The 21040-nt window shown below is 43.2% G+C and overlaps 1 protein-coding gene across 1 annotated transcript in view; it reads left to right on the top strand.

Annotated features, from left to right (window-relative positions):
• The window catches only part of WSB2 (WD repeat and SOCS box containing 2), a 258576-nt gene extending 247418 nt beyond the window's left edge, over positions 1 to 11158 (top strand). Inside the window, exon 10 of the mRNA XM_086943273.1 lies at positions 5923 to 11158. Coding sequence (XP_086799399.1) covers positions 5923 to 6085 — 163 coding nt within the window. The 3' untranslated portion in view covers positions 6086 to 11158. The remainder of the gene's footprint in view (positions 1 to 5922) is intronic.
• The last annotated feature ends 9882 nt before the right edge of the window (positions 11159 to 21040 follow it).

Here is a 21040-nt window from a genome sequence, read left to right as displayed (position 1 = left end):
CCGAGACACCTTCGGGTATTTGTTTGCGCAATAAAAATCTCATAAATAAATAAATAAATAAATATTGTAGGAGAAAAAAGCACATTAGAATGAGGCGATTCCCAACTGTCATCTGATTTCCTTAAGTTCCATGCTGTACATGCTGGGGGCAAGTGTACCTGTACTTTTTAACATTTGTAACTTTTTTCTCGGCATGAAAATATAAATCTAACATTCCAAAGTAATCGCTTTTAAATAGCTGTTCCATGTAAGGTGTTCTCTATGCCCACATATATTCATTCGATATTCATTCTAGTAGTGGATGACAGGACAGCACTTTTGTTGCACTCTTTCCCGTCCCTGCACCCTCAACACTTAGGTTCCATTTTTGTATACAGGCTGTGTGTGTGTGCTGCTTGCAGCATGTAATGCACAAGATTGGCATTACATTTATTGACCAATCGGGTATGGGAAACATATTCCAACTTCTTCGGTCTCTTACCAAATAACTGCCAACAATTAACCAGTATCTTGACCATAATATAGCCACGCAACTTGTGGAGGCAGAAAAAGTGATGCAAGAGTAGCTAGGAGGTGGCAGGGATGGCCAGTGTGGACCGATATTAGGGGAATTGACCCCCTCTTGGGCTTCTTTAATCTTGAAGTCTTTTTCCCCATGTTACGCACAGTCCAAATATTAATCTAATGCACTATAAGGAACTGTACAAATAAATGCTTGGTTTTAATTTGATCAGTTGTGTAGAGATTTTCTATCTTATTGCTTAGGGTCAATTAATAAACAATACAAATATTTCTCGTTCATAAAAATGGCATTGACCATGTCTGGTTTTGGGAAAAAAAACTTATCAGAACGGAACTTCATGGACATTTTCTAGCACAATGCTTGCAATCCAACATCATCCCTGTAGGCTTACAGGTGAAAGTTGAACCCGCTATTTTCATTGATATACCTAAATTTCGTGAAGGCTTCAGTTTTGTCGCGAACAACTGTTCGCGACATTGGATGGTCCTCGGCATCGAAACAGCTAGTGAACAAATTGCAATTCTAACCAAGCAGATAGCGGATTTGAAGGCCGAAATAACCGGGGACTCCACCCTTACCAACTCCAAAGAGGCCCTGACCAAACTGGTGGCGACCCTCCAGGAATTTGAAACAACCACGATAAAAAAGAAACTTGAGAAACTAGCACGTGACGTGAAATTCTATGACAAAAAAAGAACATACCCCTATCTGCAGGACGAGTATTACAGACAAGACAGCCAAGGGAGATTCACGAACCGTGGCCGTGGGTTCTTCAGAGGGAGACGAAATTTCACCACTTTTTCGGATTCTTCGTATAGCTCAGGTGAGGATTCTGAACGAGCAGGCCCAAGTGGTGCTTACGTATACCAGGACTCCTACGGACAATCTTACCAACCCATTCCTTTTTTAGGGCAGGGAGGATGGAGACCCCCACGGGGCAGAGGGAACAACTCGAACAGGGGTACCGGCAGGGGCCAATCCAACCTGGGGCAAGAGTGGGACTCCGGGAGAGGGAGAGGTACAAAACAGGTGAACTTCCCCCAGGAGGAACACGGAGAAAGATCAACCCGCAGGAAGAACTACAGATGGTAGAAAAAACCTCTCCTGTGATAAACATCTCGAAATATACCCTAAAGGATGATGAAATCCAAGTGCTGAGCCGCGGCCTATCCTTTGTGCCGACTTCCACACCTGATGCTTTCAACACTATAGTAGAACTTCATAAGTTCTTTAGGAAAATAAGACTCAGATATTTCTTCAAGGACAAACCTTCCCAACAGTCTTCATCAGCAACCAATCTGAGGGTACCATCCACATTTGTACCATCAACTTATGCCATGACTCAGCGCATCCTGGCATACAAAAGTCTTGTGCTACTGGATGTGAAGAAAATCTTGGATGAGAAGAAATTTGTTAAGTATAACACCAGCAGAGCAGAAAAGCTTGCGCTAACATCTATAAAAAACAACATGGAAGTAGTTGTGAAACCCGCGGATAAGGGCGGTGCCATTGTCGTCCAGGATTTGGATGATTACACGAGGGAGATCATGAGACAGTTGAACGATGGGACCAGTTACAAACAACTGAGTGGTGACCCATCAAAAGACTTAAAGGCTGAGATCTTGAGGGTCACACAGGAAGGTTTACATCAGGGGTTTCTATCGGATCATGAATTCCAGTATCTGAACCAGAAGAACCCACGCCTTCCTACCATTTACACTCTACCTAAAGTCCATAAGGATCTCCACCAGCCTCCAGGACGACCTATAGTATCTGGTTGCGGCTCATTATTGGAACCTCTGTGTAGATACATTGATTTTTTCCTGAAACCCCTGGCGGAGGCCACCACAACGTATTTAAGGGACACTACACACACCATCAATTTGATTGACGGACACCCCTTTGATTCTCACCAAGATCTTTTGGCCACGTGTGACATTGTTCACTTTACACTATCATACCCCAAGAGGAGGCCCTTGTGGCTATGACAATTGCACTTGACAAACGGGAGGCACCTGCTCGGGTACCCACATCGTTCATCATCCTATTACTTAAAATCGCAATGATGAGGAACTTTTTCATCTTTCGGAATTGTTTTTACCTCCAGATTAAGGGGTAGCAATGGGGGCGGCTTTTGCCCCAGACTTGGCCATAATTTTTATGTCCATGTATGAAGACATGTTCATACTCAATGATGTCAACCCTTTCAGATCTCAAATACACATGTGGATGAGATACATTGACGACATCATCTGTATTTGGTCAGGAACTGAAGATGAAATCACCAACTTTTTCAATTGGCTCAATGGAAGATCTCCTGATATAAAATTTACCATTAATTTTGATAAAAAATCTATTGATTTCCTGGACCTAACAATTTTTGTGGAGAATGAGACCCTCCACACTACCCTTTTCAGGAAGCCTGCGGAGAGAAATTCCCTACTTCTATACTCCAGCCATCACCCGAGAGGACTCCGTGACAATTTGCCTTTCGGTCAATTTTTACGGATTCGACGTAATTGCAGCAGAAAAGATGACTACATGGAGCAATCGACAATACTCATGGACAGACTACTTGAACGTGGATACCCGAGGCGATTGGTCAAGCAAGCAAAGAAGCGAGCATGGTTCAACCCAAGAGAAACCCTACTACAACCTGGAGAAAGACAGAGTAACAATGACGAACGTCTTATCTGTGTAACCACTTTTTCTACAAAAAGTAATATGATAAAGAAAACTATCAATAAGTACTGGAATTTGGTATCTGAGGACCTCGACAGCAGCGGCCCACCCCTTCACGCTTTCAAAAAAGCGAATAACATCCGTGATCATGTGGTGTCCTCATTCCTCACGACCCCCAATGAACCATCTATAATAACCATGTGGAACCTACCTCCTATTGTGGGACATTACCGATGTGGTTCATGTATGGCCTGCCCAGCGACAATTAAACCAAAGTGTTCAGTCACAAACAACAACAAGTTCCACTTAAGTCACATACAAACTGTAATTCCACCAATGTGGTGTACTGCATAACATGCCCCTGTGATTTGATATATGTGGGACAGACACAACAACGAGCCAAAGTGCCTTTTTTGCAGCACTGCAGCCGGGTAAGGTGTAAGGTTGTAGGAGCCCCTTTAGTTGACCATTGTAATGAGAAAAATCACCCCCCGGAAAGTTTGAGGTGGATTGTATTGGAACAGGTCAGATTGGGCCCAAGGGGTGGCAGTATAGAACCCATTCTCAATGTCAGGGAGATTAAATGGTTTCGATTCTTTGACTCAGTACGCATGGGTTGGAATGAGTCCGAGAGCAGTTTTGCGCAAATGGCTATCCTCTGAAATGGTTGTGTGACTAACCACCTTGCAATAGGCTCGCCGTGATCACCTACTGTTTTCTGTCCTTGTTTCAATTAGCCTTTGCGCTGTTTCAATTAGCCTCTGCGCTGCTTCTTCATATGCCAATTGAAGTTTTTCTGATAATGACGGGCACCTGACCACCATACTCGGTAGGTTCGTGCCTGTATAAAGAATGCTGCAGCGTGTAATGTTTCTCACATGTCAAATTGCATCTTTCGGATATGACGGGCGCCTGACCACCATACTTGGCAGGTTCGCGCCTTTGAAATGTATATTGTAATGTATTGTGCTATTTGATGAAACTCTGATACCTACTGATGGTTTCGAATGGTTTTAAAATTCTTTGTGACTTCACCTTTTTTCTATTCACTAATTTAATTGTTACTTCATGCGCCCGACCACCATGCTTGGTAGGTCCGCGCCGTCAGAATGATACCTCATCATGTGCTTTATCTGATACACTTTTGCAACTCTTAGGTTCCGCAGTACGTTTTTACTACTACCTTCAGGCAGGTCCGCGCGATCTATGACAGAAGCCCTCACTTTTGGCTGTAACACCATACTTTCCACCTAACCTAGTGAGGTTCCAATTTCCCCCTTTAATAATATTTTTCGCTACCTAAGGAGTCTTTCCTTCATTTAGTATGTGACAGGAATTGCTGCGTTTTTTTGCTCTCCCGGTTACCACAACAACGGGAGTCTGTCTTCACCGAGGCGTGTTAAGCTACCTAGTAACCCGGGCAACACTTCCTGGTTGCAGCAGAACGCGGTGAGACGCTGGCTCGCACGCTCCGCTAACAGATCAATCCCTTCGGGTAAGTTCACCACAGGCGATATCTGCCGTCTTTGTATTCGGCTGCCGATGCGGGGCCCCTCTAAGTTTACTTATCCTGACCCCTTGCCCTTGCAGATTTGCAGAGGGATTGTTTTCACTTTACGGACATGTTGGAAACATCTGCTTTTTTGAAAAAGGAGCTGTAATAATCTACCCCTTATTTCTACTATCCCGCTGCGGTGAGGTAGGCTATTTTATTTTATCTAAATTGTATACGGCCCTAACGATGTCCTTAGCACTAAGTAATTGGCGCTTAATTTAATGTTCTTAGATACGGATAAAAAAAACACCAGCAACATACAACCGATAAAGCCTCAGCCCTGTCATGGACCACGTTTTTTCGGGTCACCTTGTGTCTCCCTAAACAGGTATTTCGGACTATGCTCTACATGCCTCAGTATAACCCTCGACCTTTAACTTAATCCAACCCTTTAATCCTTCATGTAACGGACCCTTTCCGTTTAATTATTGCTTTGGGACTTTTATAGACCAGTTTAAGTAATTAGTTCTTTTTCTTCCAATATGTTTAGGAATCAGCCCCACTTACCCCCTACCTTCCCCTCACGTCCTGACGAAGACCCGCGCAGTAAGGGAATACTGTCCTACATTCTCTGGGTCGAAACGTAGACATTCATCTACAACCAAGAACTCCTGATATTAGCTTGATAGATTCAGCAACCTAGGAGTCTCTTTTACCATAAAGTTTTGTTGATATATGCATATTTTATTTGACCTCTTGTATGTGGATCAATGGTAATTCTGATTTGACTTGTGGATTTATGCATATGGAATCTGAGCAGTGATGTATAACTATCAGAAGTATGTTTTTCCCTTGCACTTCCCCTTCTCCTTGTGGGCGCATTTAATTTTGTGTATATTATAATTGATTCTTCCATCATTGAATGGCTAATGGTGCAGTGAGAATAAAAACACTATGCACCTTCATCTGTTTTGGATTAATTCAACTTAAGTGTGTGATTATGAATAAATAATTGTATGCTTGGTCTGGGACCCCTGTATACCTATACGGGCATGTCTGGCTCAAGGCATACTTGTTTTTGCGGGTATGGGGGTTCATATTTCATTCTTTATGTAACTCTAATGAACAGTGAGACCACTTGCTTATTTGTGAATTAGTCATATTGTGATTAAGTATTCAACATTGTTGTGACAGTGGCTAACCCCTTCTTTTTTAATTTTAGGACACGAGATGGCCACGTTCAGTTCTGGACTGCTCCACGAGTCCTGTCCTCACTGAAACATATGTGCCGCAAGGCTGTTCGCCGCTTCCTGACAACCTACCAGGTTCTGGCACTGCCCATTCCCAAGAAGATGAAAGAGTTCCTTACATATCGGACGTCTTAACTTTATTGGTGTTGAGCAAAGGGCACAGGGAAACACTTTCAATTAACACGAAGAGGCACGAGTCACACAGATGTGATGGAACACAGTGATTTGAAGTCATGTGATCTAATGACAGGTTTTCATTGTCTGTTTTTGAAAGATGTGCTGCAATCTGTATCCACAAGATAAGAAATGTAGCTGGTTGGGAGATAAATTAATTTTATAATCATGAAAATCAACCATTCCATTCTGAAAGAAAGAAAAATGAGTTGCATTTCTTAATCTTATTGATTGTATACATTTGGGGCATGAACTGTTATCAACGCACCCGCTTTGCATAAGATTTAAGAATGAAAGATGGGGCAGATTACCATGAGGTCTGGTTTTTGGACAATTGGTGTTCTATTTTGCTTTGTTACAGTGATCTACAGGGTATCTGACGTCTGTAACTCATGTTCCTCCCCCTCCCCATCCAACAGGAGGCTAAAGATTAATTTTCTCTGTTTCCTTTGACCTGTTGAAGGAGGTAGAGACATGGCCATTGCTAGATGGAAGCCCAAATTGGGATCTTCTTATTTGCCTGCAGGAGTGGAAGCCCCTGTTGCTCCTTTTTATTCAGATGCAGAGGTTCCATCGAAGGCACTTTTTTCATTGACAAAGGGATGCATGGTATCGGTCATAGGTGTAAAACCTAAAGTATTTCATTGGTGGTCTGGAAGGAGATCCTGTTTCGATATCTAAGCTGAATAGGCATAACCTATAGCCTACATTAAATCTCTATGGTGGCTCCTTCTCACAGGTAGGCATGAGACTCCTAGTTAAATGGCTTTATTATTGTGATCCTTGAATAAGTGTCTTGCTCCAAGCAGATAAAAATAGGCTTTTTAAAATGTTTGAAAAGTTTAGATCTAAAATAAGAGGATTTCTTGCGAGTGTTTGTGTGCAGTGGGAGAGTGAAGAGATCTTTGCTAAGGGATTAATTAGTTGAAGGTAATGCTACACAATATTGACACTGGTGCATGTAGTGCACAAAAACGGGCCCAGAGAGAGAGGAGTGGGTTGAAATCTAGATGGTAAATTTGAGTTTCTATATCTCAAATTATGAAATAATAATTTTGTAGAAGGATGAGAGAAATGCTTTCTGCGCGAAATACAATACAGTGTCAAAAGGATCTGGGGATTTAAGACTAAAAGTGGTGATCCCATTCAGTGGATGCAAACGACCTGGCACTTTGTGCAAAATAGAGGGAAGACTTCTCTCTTGTGCATGCCCTCCTCTGAAATATTTTATTCATATTATTACAGCACCTCAATTTAAAAATGACTTCCTAATGAAAAGGAAGATGGTTGTATTGTGAAACCGTTTCATACACTCCACTGAGAAGTTGTATTCAAGCTCACTCTCGACAATTTTAACCTCTCTCGCTTGTATTAAAAATACAACTTGCTTGGCTTTTTCAGTATCTTTCTGAGGTATTCCATTTACGAGGGACTCCTATGTTGATGTAGCAGCACATTTCCGTCTGATTCGTCACTAAGAAATCTCCACCAAAGACGTTTATTCTTTTTCTTCTTTTTTTCAGTTGTTTAAGATCATACACCACCTTCCATGAAAACATTACATATTTTTATTCTGGCATGCCTTCCTTCGTATTGCTTTCACCGGGCTGTCACAGGACACTTTTTGTTGTGAAGCCCTTGTACCCCTCTTAAATGGCTCTAAACAATATTTTTTTACAGTTGTCCAAACACATTTATGCCTACACTATCTAGAATCCTTTTAAAGGATTCAAACACGTCAATTTCAGCACTTACAACACTCCCCTAAAATGGCTGTCTACACTTGTTGCTTGCGGATGCCTTCAGTTTTCTACCAAGACTCCTTTAAAGGAGCCACAACACGTTTGTATTAGCACACACTACATTCCTATAAAAGGTCGACTTCTAGACTATTGGTTCACTCCTTTTCAAGGAGCCTTATTTCTCTTTTCAGCAGTTACACTGCTCTCCCTTAAAAGAAACCCTTGCACACATTTTGAGCACACCACCCATATTCAAAGGGACAGAAAAGGTTTACTTGAAGCTTCTGGTTATACTCTTCAAGAGTGAGCCGTCGGGGATCTCATCTTGCACTTTCCCAAACTTCTTTTCAAGAAAGCTGCGTTAGCTTTTGATTTCTGTGTAACTCCTTTTTTTGTATGGCTTTGTATGCAGCTGTTCCAGGGCATAAAACGTTTGACACGTGCCTATTTCTGAAACTTTTCAAGTCGGACATTAATCTTGCAGGATATACCTTGGTATTTTCCCTTGGGAAGTCTTATTTACATAAGGTCACTCTAACCTTTGTCTGTGGGGTCTACCGGTCTCGAAATGATTACATGTGGTATGTTCAGCTCTATCCTTAAATTCTTTCTTTAAAGGAAGCTCACACAAAGGGCTTTCCCAACCTCTGCCTTGTTATTGTCGTAACCCATGATCTATAAAGACATGTCGCCATTTACATATGGCTTCCTTAGAAAGTATCACACAATGCATTCTATTCACAAAGTCCTTACATATGGCTTTTTTGCACGTAACTCAAGACTTTTTGTATTAGAGACCTTCACATGTGCCTCTTAGCATGTCACTCCAGACTTATTACAGTTATGAAGCTCCTAACATGAGGGTATTTTTTTTCTTAACCCTTTGCTCAGCCTGTCACACATGGCTTTTTGTTTGTATTATTGCACTTACTCCCTGTTTAAAGCTTTCACACTTTAATGTTTTAGTGTCTAACTTCAGCCTTATTCTAATGTGGGACACTCTGATCAGGCAGTGCTGGGATGTCACACCCTGTCAATTCCACGTTAAAAGCCTACACATTTGATATAACGCTGGGATGGTGAAATAAAGCACCTATTCTAAAATCCTCCACATTATTATTGTTTTACCACATCACTTTACATGGATTCTATTTATGAAGCCCTCACACATTGCTAATCCAAATGTTTGCCTAGTCAGTGGCTATTCCAAAACCTCTCCTCCTGTGTTCTGCCACACAGGAAACCATGCTCGGGAATCGCAGTGCAGCAATAGCAGAATTAATCTTGGATAGTTCAGCTCTTTCTCAGTGGTTATCCTGTTTCACAAGGCTAACCAAAGAATGCAGTTTGCTATAATCACTGTAGAGGACAGGAAGCTGCAGACTGCACCCACCTAACCTATAACGCGGCATAGTGTAATTATTTAATGGGGAGAAACACCAGGTAATGTGATGTGCATATACATACTCTCACTGCACTTTCTCACAGGTATTCTAATATCAAAAGCGTCATTTTTTGCTAGGACCTCCTTAACCTAGTTGTTTCTGTATGTGGGGCTGTCTTCTAATTAGCATCCATCCTACTTCACTAAGCTCATCCCTTTAGTAGGTATCAATGGCATAATTCCAAAAAGCTGGCCTGATTGTCCTTGAGAGCTAAGCCTTCCAGTGCAGTGGTGTCCAGTTGTCTTCTTAAAGTGTCCGTACTGTGCAGTACACTTGCCATGATCCATAATGGTTGGGATGCATGGCCAGAACAGCTTCCCAATCAAGTCTAGCCAAACCAGTATATTTGTTTTCCACTGTGGGTATCATAACCTGGTCCGACTCCTACTCAAGTCAGTCATTTTATCTTTTAGGTATTTCCCACGAGTGTGGATAGAGTAAATTGTGCCCAGCCATAACCATTTTCAATCTCCAGTCTTGTGTAGCCACAACAATATAAATACACTGCAGCAACAATACTTACTTCCCACCTCCAAGGAACCTTAAGCTTTTTTAAGGTTTCACTAGCTTAGCCGTTTACGCTCACTTCTTTCTTGTCTCACATGTACCTGGAGACTCATCTTGGGAGTGTGTGTTTGGGGGTTGCTACATATATATGGTTTGTGATTATCATGGCACTTTCTACTTTGATAAAACTTTAATGAGATTCCAAGGAAAGTGTCTTCTTGTGTGTGTACCCAAGAAAAGAATGATAGGGGATGAGCCAGCTACTAACATAGGGTTCAATTCCTCCCTTTAAAGAAATTACTACTGCCTACTCTTGGCATCTCTCCTCTCAGAGGCTTCCTTTCAGCAAATACTCTCACATAGCTAGTCTCTCACAACCTTTCCTTTAATGAATGCCTTACATCTGGTTACTCCAGCCTGTGCCTCCCCACCTTTTAACTGCCTTCGACCTCCTCATTTTTATTTAATTTTCACCAAGTTCTCACACTTGCGTGTTGTAGGGTGTGACCCTAAGCTCACACAATGGCTATTGAAACACTGCTGTACCATCTAACTCTGTGATTTTTTCCTGCAGACCCTTTCAGATAATTCTACACACTGCGATGGCTGCTGCGTGTCACCATATCCTTCCTCTTGTACATCTTTGTACACTTTACAGGACTTTTCTCAAAGTTGTGATATGATCTTTCCATTTTTTTAAGATAGCGTCACACACGGGGCTATCCTGCCGATGTATTAACGTAATCTGAGAGAAATTCCTGTGCCAGAGTTTACATCCCACCCACTTTATTAGCCGTTGGTTCGGAGAATACAAAACATACATTTCCATTTCTAATTTCAGCAACAAATAGTGAACTACACAAAGTAAGACTGAAATACACAAATGCAAAATGTACTCCTGCCTGTGAGTCCTCACACAAAATGTTCCCTCGTAGGCAAAGACAATAGAACCTTTGAAAAGAAAAAGGGTTTTCAGAAAACCTTTCCTGAGAAATATCAATGTCAAAATCCAGTTTCTTACTCCTATTTCATACATTTGTTAGTAAATTACTCAAGGACTAAAGGGGTCTTCACTGAGTGTTTTCTTTTAACTGCAGCTCTTCTGTCTAGGTTATCGTTTCTGACAGGCATGACTCGTTTTAAGTTTTACTACCTGGTGTCGTCCACTGGAATACTGATTGATCCTGCCATGTTGACCGTTCCTGATCCCACTAGAGTGTCATTGAGTCATTGGAAGTTATGTCAAAAGTATATGAAAGAAATTGTCTTGAACGGATCAAATTCTTTCTGTTACTCTTGCAAAGTTTGTTTTATCAAATTAAACTGATTGCCATTCTAAACTTGTGTGATGCTGAAAAGGTTTAATTTAATTATGCACCCTCAAAAAGGAGCTAAAATTCAGAACTCTTTTTCAAGATCCATTTTTGAATTTGTGGTGAAAATTATAGCCCATGCCGGGCTCCTTGTCTAAGGTGAATGTTCTGTTTCCAAGCTGTGCAATTGTGTGAAAAATAACGGCCTGTAACTGACCAGAGGCATTGAAGCTGCTTAGCTTCTGCTTCCGAAAAAGGCTAAACATCAAACAAAACACTGCAAGGAAAAGTGGACACTAATGATACATATATATATTTTTTAATAACCAAATGTTATTACAGTTTGTAGTACAGAGCGACATCCACATACAAGTAAAATCAAGGAGTATCATTGCACTGGATCCGATCTTAGAACACCGACAATCCTCCAATCGCATGATAGTTTCACAGACGGAAACCATGGTGGGTGCACACCCTGCCCCCCTATATTTCCTCGTGTTTTCGAGGGCAGCCATAGGCCTAGTAGATTGATAATTATATTTTTTAAAGTAATTTAGAATAGCAATTTTCCAAGATTTATTTTGTTTACATTTGTCTACAATAGCCTAGCATTTCCAGTTTTCACTGCAGTAGTGTGGGCTTACTTTCAAGAACTATCCAGTGAGATGGTATTTCTTTTCTACAGTGTCCTCCAGTATAAGACAATCCTATTCATCAGCATCGGTCTCCTACTGCTGATGCATCTGCCGCATCGACAATTCTCATTACTGATGTACACAGACCATGTAGTAACCAGCATCAGGTAGTTGTGTTTACACAGTGCAGTGTATAGTTTGGGGATAGACACTTGCATTTTTCATTCTAATGTGTTTTCGTTTTTTTACTTTCGTAAAATTTGTGACCAAATTCATGTTCCATTGTGAGCAGCACTGTCGCAGGTTTTCCATCATTGAAAATTATTCCTGTCATCAGTCCTGAATGCTTTGGGCGATTCCTGGACTTTGGGTTGCTTTGTTTCCAAGATGTGGTTTAGACCAGTTTGCAAAACTGCAGGACTTGTGTAATTATGACCATGCCAATCTCAGGTAGGGACTTTTTCAAATGCTGCTGCTGAAATTGGGGCACATGGTAACAAACAGCAGCGCCCGCTGGGATGAGTGGCTAGTTACCCCCTCTGCTGCTCTAAAGATGTTTTGGTAACTCTCGAGGATGATGTCTAATGTTGAGTAGTCTTTACTTTAGATTTGATACACAAGTTAGGTTTAAGTATGTGGCTAACCACCAGAGTAATATGCTCACACTCTTTTTTTGTGATGACTATGAGAAGCGAAACAAACATCCCATTCGCTCTCACTTTTATATTGGTTTCATTTCCAGCAAGAAATGCTGCTTTCCACATCAGTAACTCTAAATACTGCTGCTGTAGTATTCTTCATTAGACTTGTATGCTGACAACACTACTACTTTTAACTTAAAGTTCAACACAGATCCAAAGCAATATAGGTGCTTGTTGTTAAAAATATGCAATGATGAGAATCTACAGCCAATGGTATCCTCATATCACAATCGTTAAGCTTGTGCCATTTTTCCCTCCTGTATCAAGTGTGGTACCCAATTTATGTAAATATATTTGTTTGACAGACACAGGGTTGATTTTGTCCAACTTAAATGAGAAAAAAATGGATGTAGGAGAGATTCAGGGTTTGATCTGACACAGATTAGAATACATGTAGAGAATGTGTGCCTGCTGCTCAGAGGGGATTGTGCAACCACAATTTAGTTAGACAGTGCATGCATTGACGACCCTCATTACAAGTTGCTCGGAATAGAGTGGATTACTATACGTGGTAAATACCATTACCTTAGACTGAGATATTTACCATGTGTGGTAAATGCCTCCTATTTCAAGCTTTCAAAAGGATTGTGAGGCATAACATGTGGAATAATTTTTTAATACACTGAATGCCACATGTTTTGGCTTTTTATGGGCCCTTCCTCGCAGTTTTGACCTGTTGGAATTTATCGGAGGATAATTGTGAGGGTGTGATAATTATCACACAACTCGTAATACTGATCCCTTTCCTAACACATGTTTGCACAGGAATCGGAATTGAGCCTCTCACTCTTAATTGAGGGTTGCTGAGTGATGAAATAAAAAACAATCTTAGATCTGATAGTAAATTGCATACTTCTAAAACGTTGTTAAAATTGGACAAGTCCATTTTATTCCATACCTATTGCAGTTTACTTGTCTATGCACATGGAATAAAGTAAACGTAGTTGAACCTAACCAGGTTAGTGCGGACTTTCCAGTTATCATCATCCTTGGGTTCTATTGGCTCTTTTGATTATGTTAAGCCTATGTTAGGCCTATTCTCAATTCCAATGTATTTTAGTGTAAAGGGTCTATGCTGAGTGTGAGAATGATTTAAATAGGCCTAATAGGTAGTATACCAAAATACTGCAGTAAACTGTAATAAGTACATTTAACTTTTATTACATGGATACTGTAGTCATCCATGTGCTACGACACAACTTATACGAATTTCCCGATATTTACTACTATATTGTATGATGTCACAGAAGACATGATGTAATGATAATGCCCTCTGATAAATTGGTGTTATTACCATGAACATAGGACTCACTACACAATCTTGCTATTATAAAATGAAACGGTTCTTCTCTGAAAAGAAATTTAAGGCAATACTCACCACAGAATTCTTTAAAATAGAATCATACAAGTCACACATACCTCTGACTACAGTTCAAATTCGTCTTGTATATATTTTAACTTCAAGAAAAATAAAAGAAATCGCCATGATCATCACTGGCCACTTGTGAAGGTATGGTAGACTGCAACTAATATCTTGAGTTTATCATCCTTACTCTTGTTGTCCCTGTGAATTGCAAATAAAGAGCTCTTCTTGCAGTCACATAGTGAGTATATGTGTTGTGATTGTGTGCGTGGTAGCAGGTCTGCCCTCAAAACATAGTTCTCTTCTATCGCTATGTGGAACTGCTTTACCTTTATGAGATGATAGAGGGTTATCGAACGTTTGAGCATTTTAGTTTCCTACAGTCACATCTGAAAACTTTTATCTTAGAGTGAGAGTAACTGCCCTAGAAGGAGACATCTCTAGTGATCTACAGTTGTCATCCAGGAAATGAAGACTTCATACAGTATAGTTGGGTTATAACTGTATGTTGTATAATTTTACAAGATGTCATCAGTAGTAAAAACAGCACGTTTTGGATTATCGAAAGGACAGCAACATTCTTAAACAGAGGTTCATCCTACCGTTTGTCGTCACAGAATGATAGAGAAGTGCAGATATTTTTATTGTGTAAAATGAGTAACACGAACACGTGCTTGATATTAAGAAGTTTCACTCAAGAGTTCACGTTCTGATCATTTACTGCTATCATATGTGATCTGTGACAATATATTCTCATATCTGTGCCTTGTTACCATAAGTGTACATTGGGATAACGTTTTTCTTGGTATCTTATCACAAAGGGTTGGGTAGACTGTATTCTACAAAGTACAAACTGTTCAGTAGATCAGCTAGTTAGGATTCCACTTGTAACATCATTGTATTCTCAGGTTCATAGGTCACAATCCTAGCACAAAGGAGCCAGCTTTACACCCAGGACATGATAGTGACCGTTCAAGTAGGTAATATTAATGTCTGTTTAATCCAGAAGTGCATTGTTAGCCAACAAAGTCAAGAAGCGCAATGCAGTGTTATTGTTTGCATGTATTTTTTAAGGTGGTTCGTTGAGGGTTGTGTGACTTCTATGTATCCAGCAGGTGAGAACCTTGGACTTGTTCATTCCGATATCTCCTACTGCCTTCAGAAGTTAAGTGTAACACTTATCCTCCTGCAATGCCAGGGACTGCATTAACTGTTTCATCAGGTTGGAGTTTTAAACATCTCATTGCAGCGAAGTTTGCTTCCACAGAGACTTTTATGGTAGTCCATGGATTGACAACTTGAGTTGAAGTGTACAGAAACTGTTGAGCATTGCATGAGGTTAATTCTGCAACTACATTCTCACACTTGGGAAAAGTTTCATGAGTCCATTCTGTCCTTACTGGATGTAACATTCTAACAGCAATAGAAGCATCACTATGCCAGCTCAGTTGCCTGATACCAAGTAACAGGTGTGGTCCTCCCCTAGAAAGAACTGGGACATCATTTTTCCCACTTTATCCATTTGGAAGAGTGCTTTGTACAAGGTTTGCTACAAATTGGAACCAGGATTTAAACTGGGAGATCGCTCTCTCTACACTTTCAGGTCTATATTCGCCATATAGACATCTTTGTACTCATTTATTAGTGTCTTTGTTCTTAATCTTGCGTGATTAAAATGGAATGCTAGAACTGGTAATTAATTTGAAAAAACTAAAATCATGATTTATATGTTTGTTGCAAATATGGGTCACTTCATTTTTTCCTAAGATAAGAAAGACCGATTCTGAAAATGTTTGTACATGAAAATCTATACATAAATATATATATAAATATATATAATTTATTTTTGTAGTGTTGCTATTTGTTCCTGTAATTAAATGTAAATTTTCTGTCTTTATGTTTGTTTTTACGGAGATGTGAAATATATATTTTATTTAGTATTTTACTTGTCTCCTTCTGTGTCTACTTTCAGATAACCTATTTGATCAACATTAAAAACATGGGAGGAGAAAACCTTTGTTTGAAAATGTGTCATTCTTTCCAGGTGTGAATGCTTAAATAGTTGATTTAAGTATAAGCATTGAGAACGGAGTTTTTTTTTGCGATTTTTTTTTTTTTTTTTTTTTTTTTTCATCTACGTAGAATTGTGTAAAATAAATGTGCAGGTAGCACTGTCATGATCATTGCATTAGAAGGGACTTATTTTAGGGTCAGGGCGACATGGGGCTAATTACCTGCCATAGTCTTCAACTAGGGCTCTCTGTTGTATCTCCCCTCATTTGGAAAAGAAGGGGATATACCTTCAAGAATACTTTGATAATAACCCCGACCCTCAAGTCAAATAATGTTCTGTGTACAAGGTTGTATTAATCAAGCCTTCTTTCTGGATATTACGAACTAGCAGTACCCGCCCGATTTATTTCTTGTATCATAAAGGCCCAGATTTATTAAGGCTAGGCAGTGGCGCCAAATCTGACAAAGATATGTGCTACCCAGCGCTAAAGATGTTTTGTGCTGGAAAGGTGCCCTTTTCTCAGTGTAAAAACAAATTTGTGCTGCTTTAAGTTAACTCTTTGTAGCAGAAGATAACAGGGGGGAAATGTGTTTATTTCTCTCAAATGAAATCCACACACTGCGTGTGTGCTGCAATGCACACTGCATATCTAGTATATGGGGCTCTTCTGAGTTTGTATGGGCATTGACATTTGTACGGGAAGAGTATGTTCGAGGCATGTGGGCTGCTGAATTCATATCTGTGCATAGATTGCCGCCTAGTGTTTGGTCCGGATGATTGCACATTGTTGTCCTGGAAGAGTCTTCGAAGTATCACGAGATAGGTGGTCACTTCCCCCACCCACATCGCAGGTCACACTCTCGACCCCATCTTCACTTCCAGCAATCATGTCTCCTTCAGCCACACTACGGATCTCCTCTGGACTGACCACAGCTGCGTTCACTTCACCTACAACAAGCCGAAACCCATCATCCACCTCCAACCAACTCTACAAAGAAACTGGAACAAAATCACCACAGAGCAGATCTCCACATCACTCCTTCAAACCTCCCCAGCCCTCTCTTCTAACGCCAACGAAGCCGCCTCCAACCTCACCCTTTGGTTATCCAACACTGCCGACACCTTAGCACCACTGAAAAAACGTCAACACAAACTTGGCATCAAAAAGGCCTCATGGTTCAACGACGACCTCAAGAAATCCAAGAAACTGTGCCGCTCCCTTGAAAAGGCCTGGAAAAAAGACCCATCCACCAGCAACAAGGTCGCCTTCAAAAGCGCCATCCGTACTCACCACCAACTGATCCGAAAAGCCAAGAAAACAGCATTCAAAGATCGACTTGACAACAACGCCCACAACAGCAAGGAACTTTTCAACATCGTCAAGGAATTTTCCAACCCCTCGGCCAACTCCAACGACATCACCCCCTGTCAAACCCTCTGCGATTCCCTAGCCTCTTTTTTCCACAACAAGATTGCTGACATCCACAACAGCTTTGACAACCAACCCGGAAGCCAACCCACCCTACCATCAGCTGACCACCTTCCTCCCGTTAACACCCTTAACGCCTGGAACCCTATCTCCACTGAGGACACCATCCGCCTGATGAATTCCATCCTTTCTGGATCCCCAACAGACCCATGCCCCCACCACATCTTCAACAATATTAACAACAAGGGGTGGTGAGGGACAGAGTCTCTGAATTAAACAGAATACTCTCACCCAGTCAAGAGATCAGGTCTAGATCCAACACCGTTTTTTAGCTCACTGCACCATCCCAGTTTCAGAACCTGGCTGTATGCAAATTAGTCTGTTCCTGTCCCAGTGCATGATGGGAACAGGGCAAACCCACATCTTCAACAAAGCAGACTCCGTCATAGCTCCGCACCTCCGAGACGTCATCAACTGCTCCTTCAACTCCGCTACCTTCCCAGAAGATTGGAAACACGCTGAACTCACCGCCCTTCTGAAAAAACCAACAGCAGACCCCACCGAACTCAAAAACTACCGCCCCATCTCGCTTCTCCCATTCCCGGCCAAAGTCATCGAGAAAGCTGTCAACAACCAGCTCGCCGCCTTCCTCGAAGCCAACAAATCACTCGACCCTTCACAATCTGGCTTCCGAGCCAAACACAGCACTGAGACCGCCCTCATCGCAGCAACAGACGACATTCGAACTCTACTGGACAATGGAGACACAGTCGCCCTCATCCTCCTCGACCTCTCTGCAGCCTTCGACACAGTCTGCCACAGCACCCTTTTACAACGCCTCAGAAACATCGGAATCCAAGGAAAGGCACTGGAGTGGATCACCTCGTTCCTCACCGGAAGAACCCAGAGAGTCCGCCTCCCACCATTCAAGTCCGAGGCCTCTGAAATCATCTGCGGCGTACCACAAGGATCCTCGCTCAGTCCCACCCTCTTCAACGTATACATGAGCCCCCTCGCGGCCATCGCCCGCCAACACAACCTCAACATCATCTCTTACGCGGATGACACTCAACTGATCCTATCTCTCACCAAGGACCCCAGTACCGCTAAAACTAACCTACACGAAGGAATGAAAGAAGTCGCTGATTGGATGAAACAAAGCCGTCTGAAACTGAACTCAGACAAAACAGAAGTCCTCATCTTAGGTAAATCCCCCTCTGCATGGGACGACTCCTGGTGGCCGGAAGCCCTCGGAAATGCACCCATCCCGACAGACCACGCACGGAACCTTGGCGTCTCAATGAACAGACAAGTCAGCGCCGTATCCTCTTCCTGCTTTAACATTCTTCGCATGCTCAGAAAAACTTTTCGCTGGATCCCCTCCGAAACAAGGAAAACAGTCACCCACGCTCTAGTCACGAGCCGACTGGACTACGGAAACACCCTCTACGCAGGTACCACCGCTAAACTCCAGAAGAAACTACAACGAATCCAAAACGCCTCAGCCAGGCTCATATTAGACATCCCACGCAACGAACACATCTCTGGTCACCTTAAAGACCTCCACTGGCTACCCGTCAATAAGAGGATCACTTTCCGACTGCTCACCCACGCACACAAATCACTCTACGACATCGGACCAGATTGCCTCAACTCTCGACTATCCTTCTACACCCCCTCCCGCCAACTTCGCTCTTCCAGCCAAGCCTTCGCCACTGTACCTCGCATCAACAAGACCACCATGGGAGGCAGATCCTTCTCATACCTGGCTGCCAAAACATGGAACTCACTTCCCGCTTACCTTCGCCTCACCCAGAATCACCTAGCGTTCAGAAAGCAGCTTAAAACGTGGATATTTGACAAATAATCCACCCCCCCTTCCTAAGCGCCTTGAAACCCTCTGGGTATGTAGTGCGCTATATAAATGTTATGACTTGACTTGACTTGACTCCCCTGGACTACAGTGCGCATGGGCATCAACTCCATCCCCAGATTGTTTTTTTCCGCCATTGGGTTCGATGTCTTTGGTTCCCTTCTGTCGGAATCAATAGAACTTAACTTTACTTTGCTTGAGACCAGAAGGTCTTTAGGACTTGCGTCGGTATTGTCTTCCGTTCGGTTTCGTAACTTCCTCGGCTCCGAACCGAAATTGTTCTTCCGCGTGCTTTCGGCGCGGAAGGGCCTAGTCGACGCTCCAGACTCTTCAACCACCCATCATGGATCGAAGTCCATTCAAACGATGTCTGGTGTGTGCCTCAAAGTACCCACATATCGATGTACACCCGGTGTGCAACAAGTGCTTGTCGCCGGACCACGACGAGGCCAAGTGTATGGCCTGTTCCAGGTTCCGGTCCAAAAAAACACTCAAGCTCCGTCGAGCTGCGCGCCTGGAGGCCCAGCAATCTGCACCACCGCCTATGGACATTTTCGATGCTGGGGATGTCGAGGACGACGATATCCAGGACATCACGGAATCTAACCCCACGTCGGAGGTCGAGGACGACTACGACGCAGAGACCGAGGATTTCGGTGAAGTCGTCGAGGAGGTAGGGGACGACGACGGGGCCCTTGCCACCGTGGAGGATAGCTCGGACGAGGAGCTTCCTCAGACTGACTCCGGGGCCGTCCAAATTCATAAGGCCCAGGTCGAGGGATCGCCTTCGGGCCTTACCCGAGACCTTGATGTACGTTCCACGGCTCCGCCTCCCGGCCCGGCCACGGACATTGATACCGATTCACTCCCGGTACCACAGAAACTGAAAGTGAAACCTACGGTCTCGACGCCAGAGATATCGAAACCGAGAGTGCGCATCGCGCTGGTCGGATCGAAGACTTCGGAGGCCTCGGCGCCGAAGAAATCGAAGATGGCCGTCGAGCCGAAGAGCCACGTCAAAATGGCCAACCCGAAGGCTACTACATCGAAGCCGAAGGTTAAGGGGTCGGACGCGGCCGCATCGGCGCCGAAGACGGTCGACGCCAGCAAGGGTCGACTCGATCACAAAAAAAACGGTCGACGACCCCAAGAAGTCTAGTCTCGACCCGAAGAAGCGGCCGGACGACCCAAAGTCCCTCTCTGCCTCGCTTCCACACGACAAAACCAAGGGAGCAGCGCCGAGTGCGTCGACTCCGAAGGGCACATCGTCGGTCTCCGCTCCGAAACCAGCCGCTAAAGACTCTGTCGAACCGGCGCGTCCATCCGCCGCGTTCACTAAGAAAGTTACGGAGTCCCTACAGCGAATTAGGGACGCGCCGCAGCAGTCGATCCGAAGGACCCTGCGCCGGCCAAGTCTCTGGAGAAACCGGCGAAGGCGCCCACGCCGATCCTTTTCACCTTGCCGCCTAAGACGGCGCCGAAGGCTTTCGCTGCTAAACCGGGGGCCGGCGTGCCCGAAGAGGTGTCTTCGACGCCGAAACAGTCGTTGGTGGTCCTCGGCCCACGGCATCGACCACTTGCAGAGGAGGAGCGTCAGGAGCATTTCATCTACGCCGACACGGGCAGACTTTCCCTCCTGAAAAGGAAAATCACCCCTGAGCCCCAATTGGAGTCGTACAAGATCCCACTCAAACGAAAGATGGACTCTGCTGGTACTCCTGCCTTGATGGAGCCCATTTCACCACAGGCTCACGAACTCTCGCCCACTCATTCCAATGTCGACGCAGGTGAAGGTGACTACGAGGATGAGTACAGCTATCCCGTCTACACAGACCCAGAGGATGTTACTGAACCCTGGTCTGCTGGTGGCGATCCTGGGGACCCGCATTCTGGA

This window comes from Lissotriton vulgaris, chromosome 11, assembly GCF_964263255.1.
Source record: "Lissotriton vulgaris chromosome 11, aLisVul1.2, whole genome shotgun sequence".
Taxonomy (NCBI): domain Eukaryota; kingdom Metazoa; phylum Chordata; class Amphibia; order Caudata; family Salamandridae; genus Lissotriton; species Lissotriton vulgaris.
The sequence above is the reverse complement of the archived record's forward strand: the minus strand, read 5'-3'. Positions and strand labels throughout refer to the sequence as shown.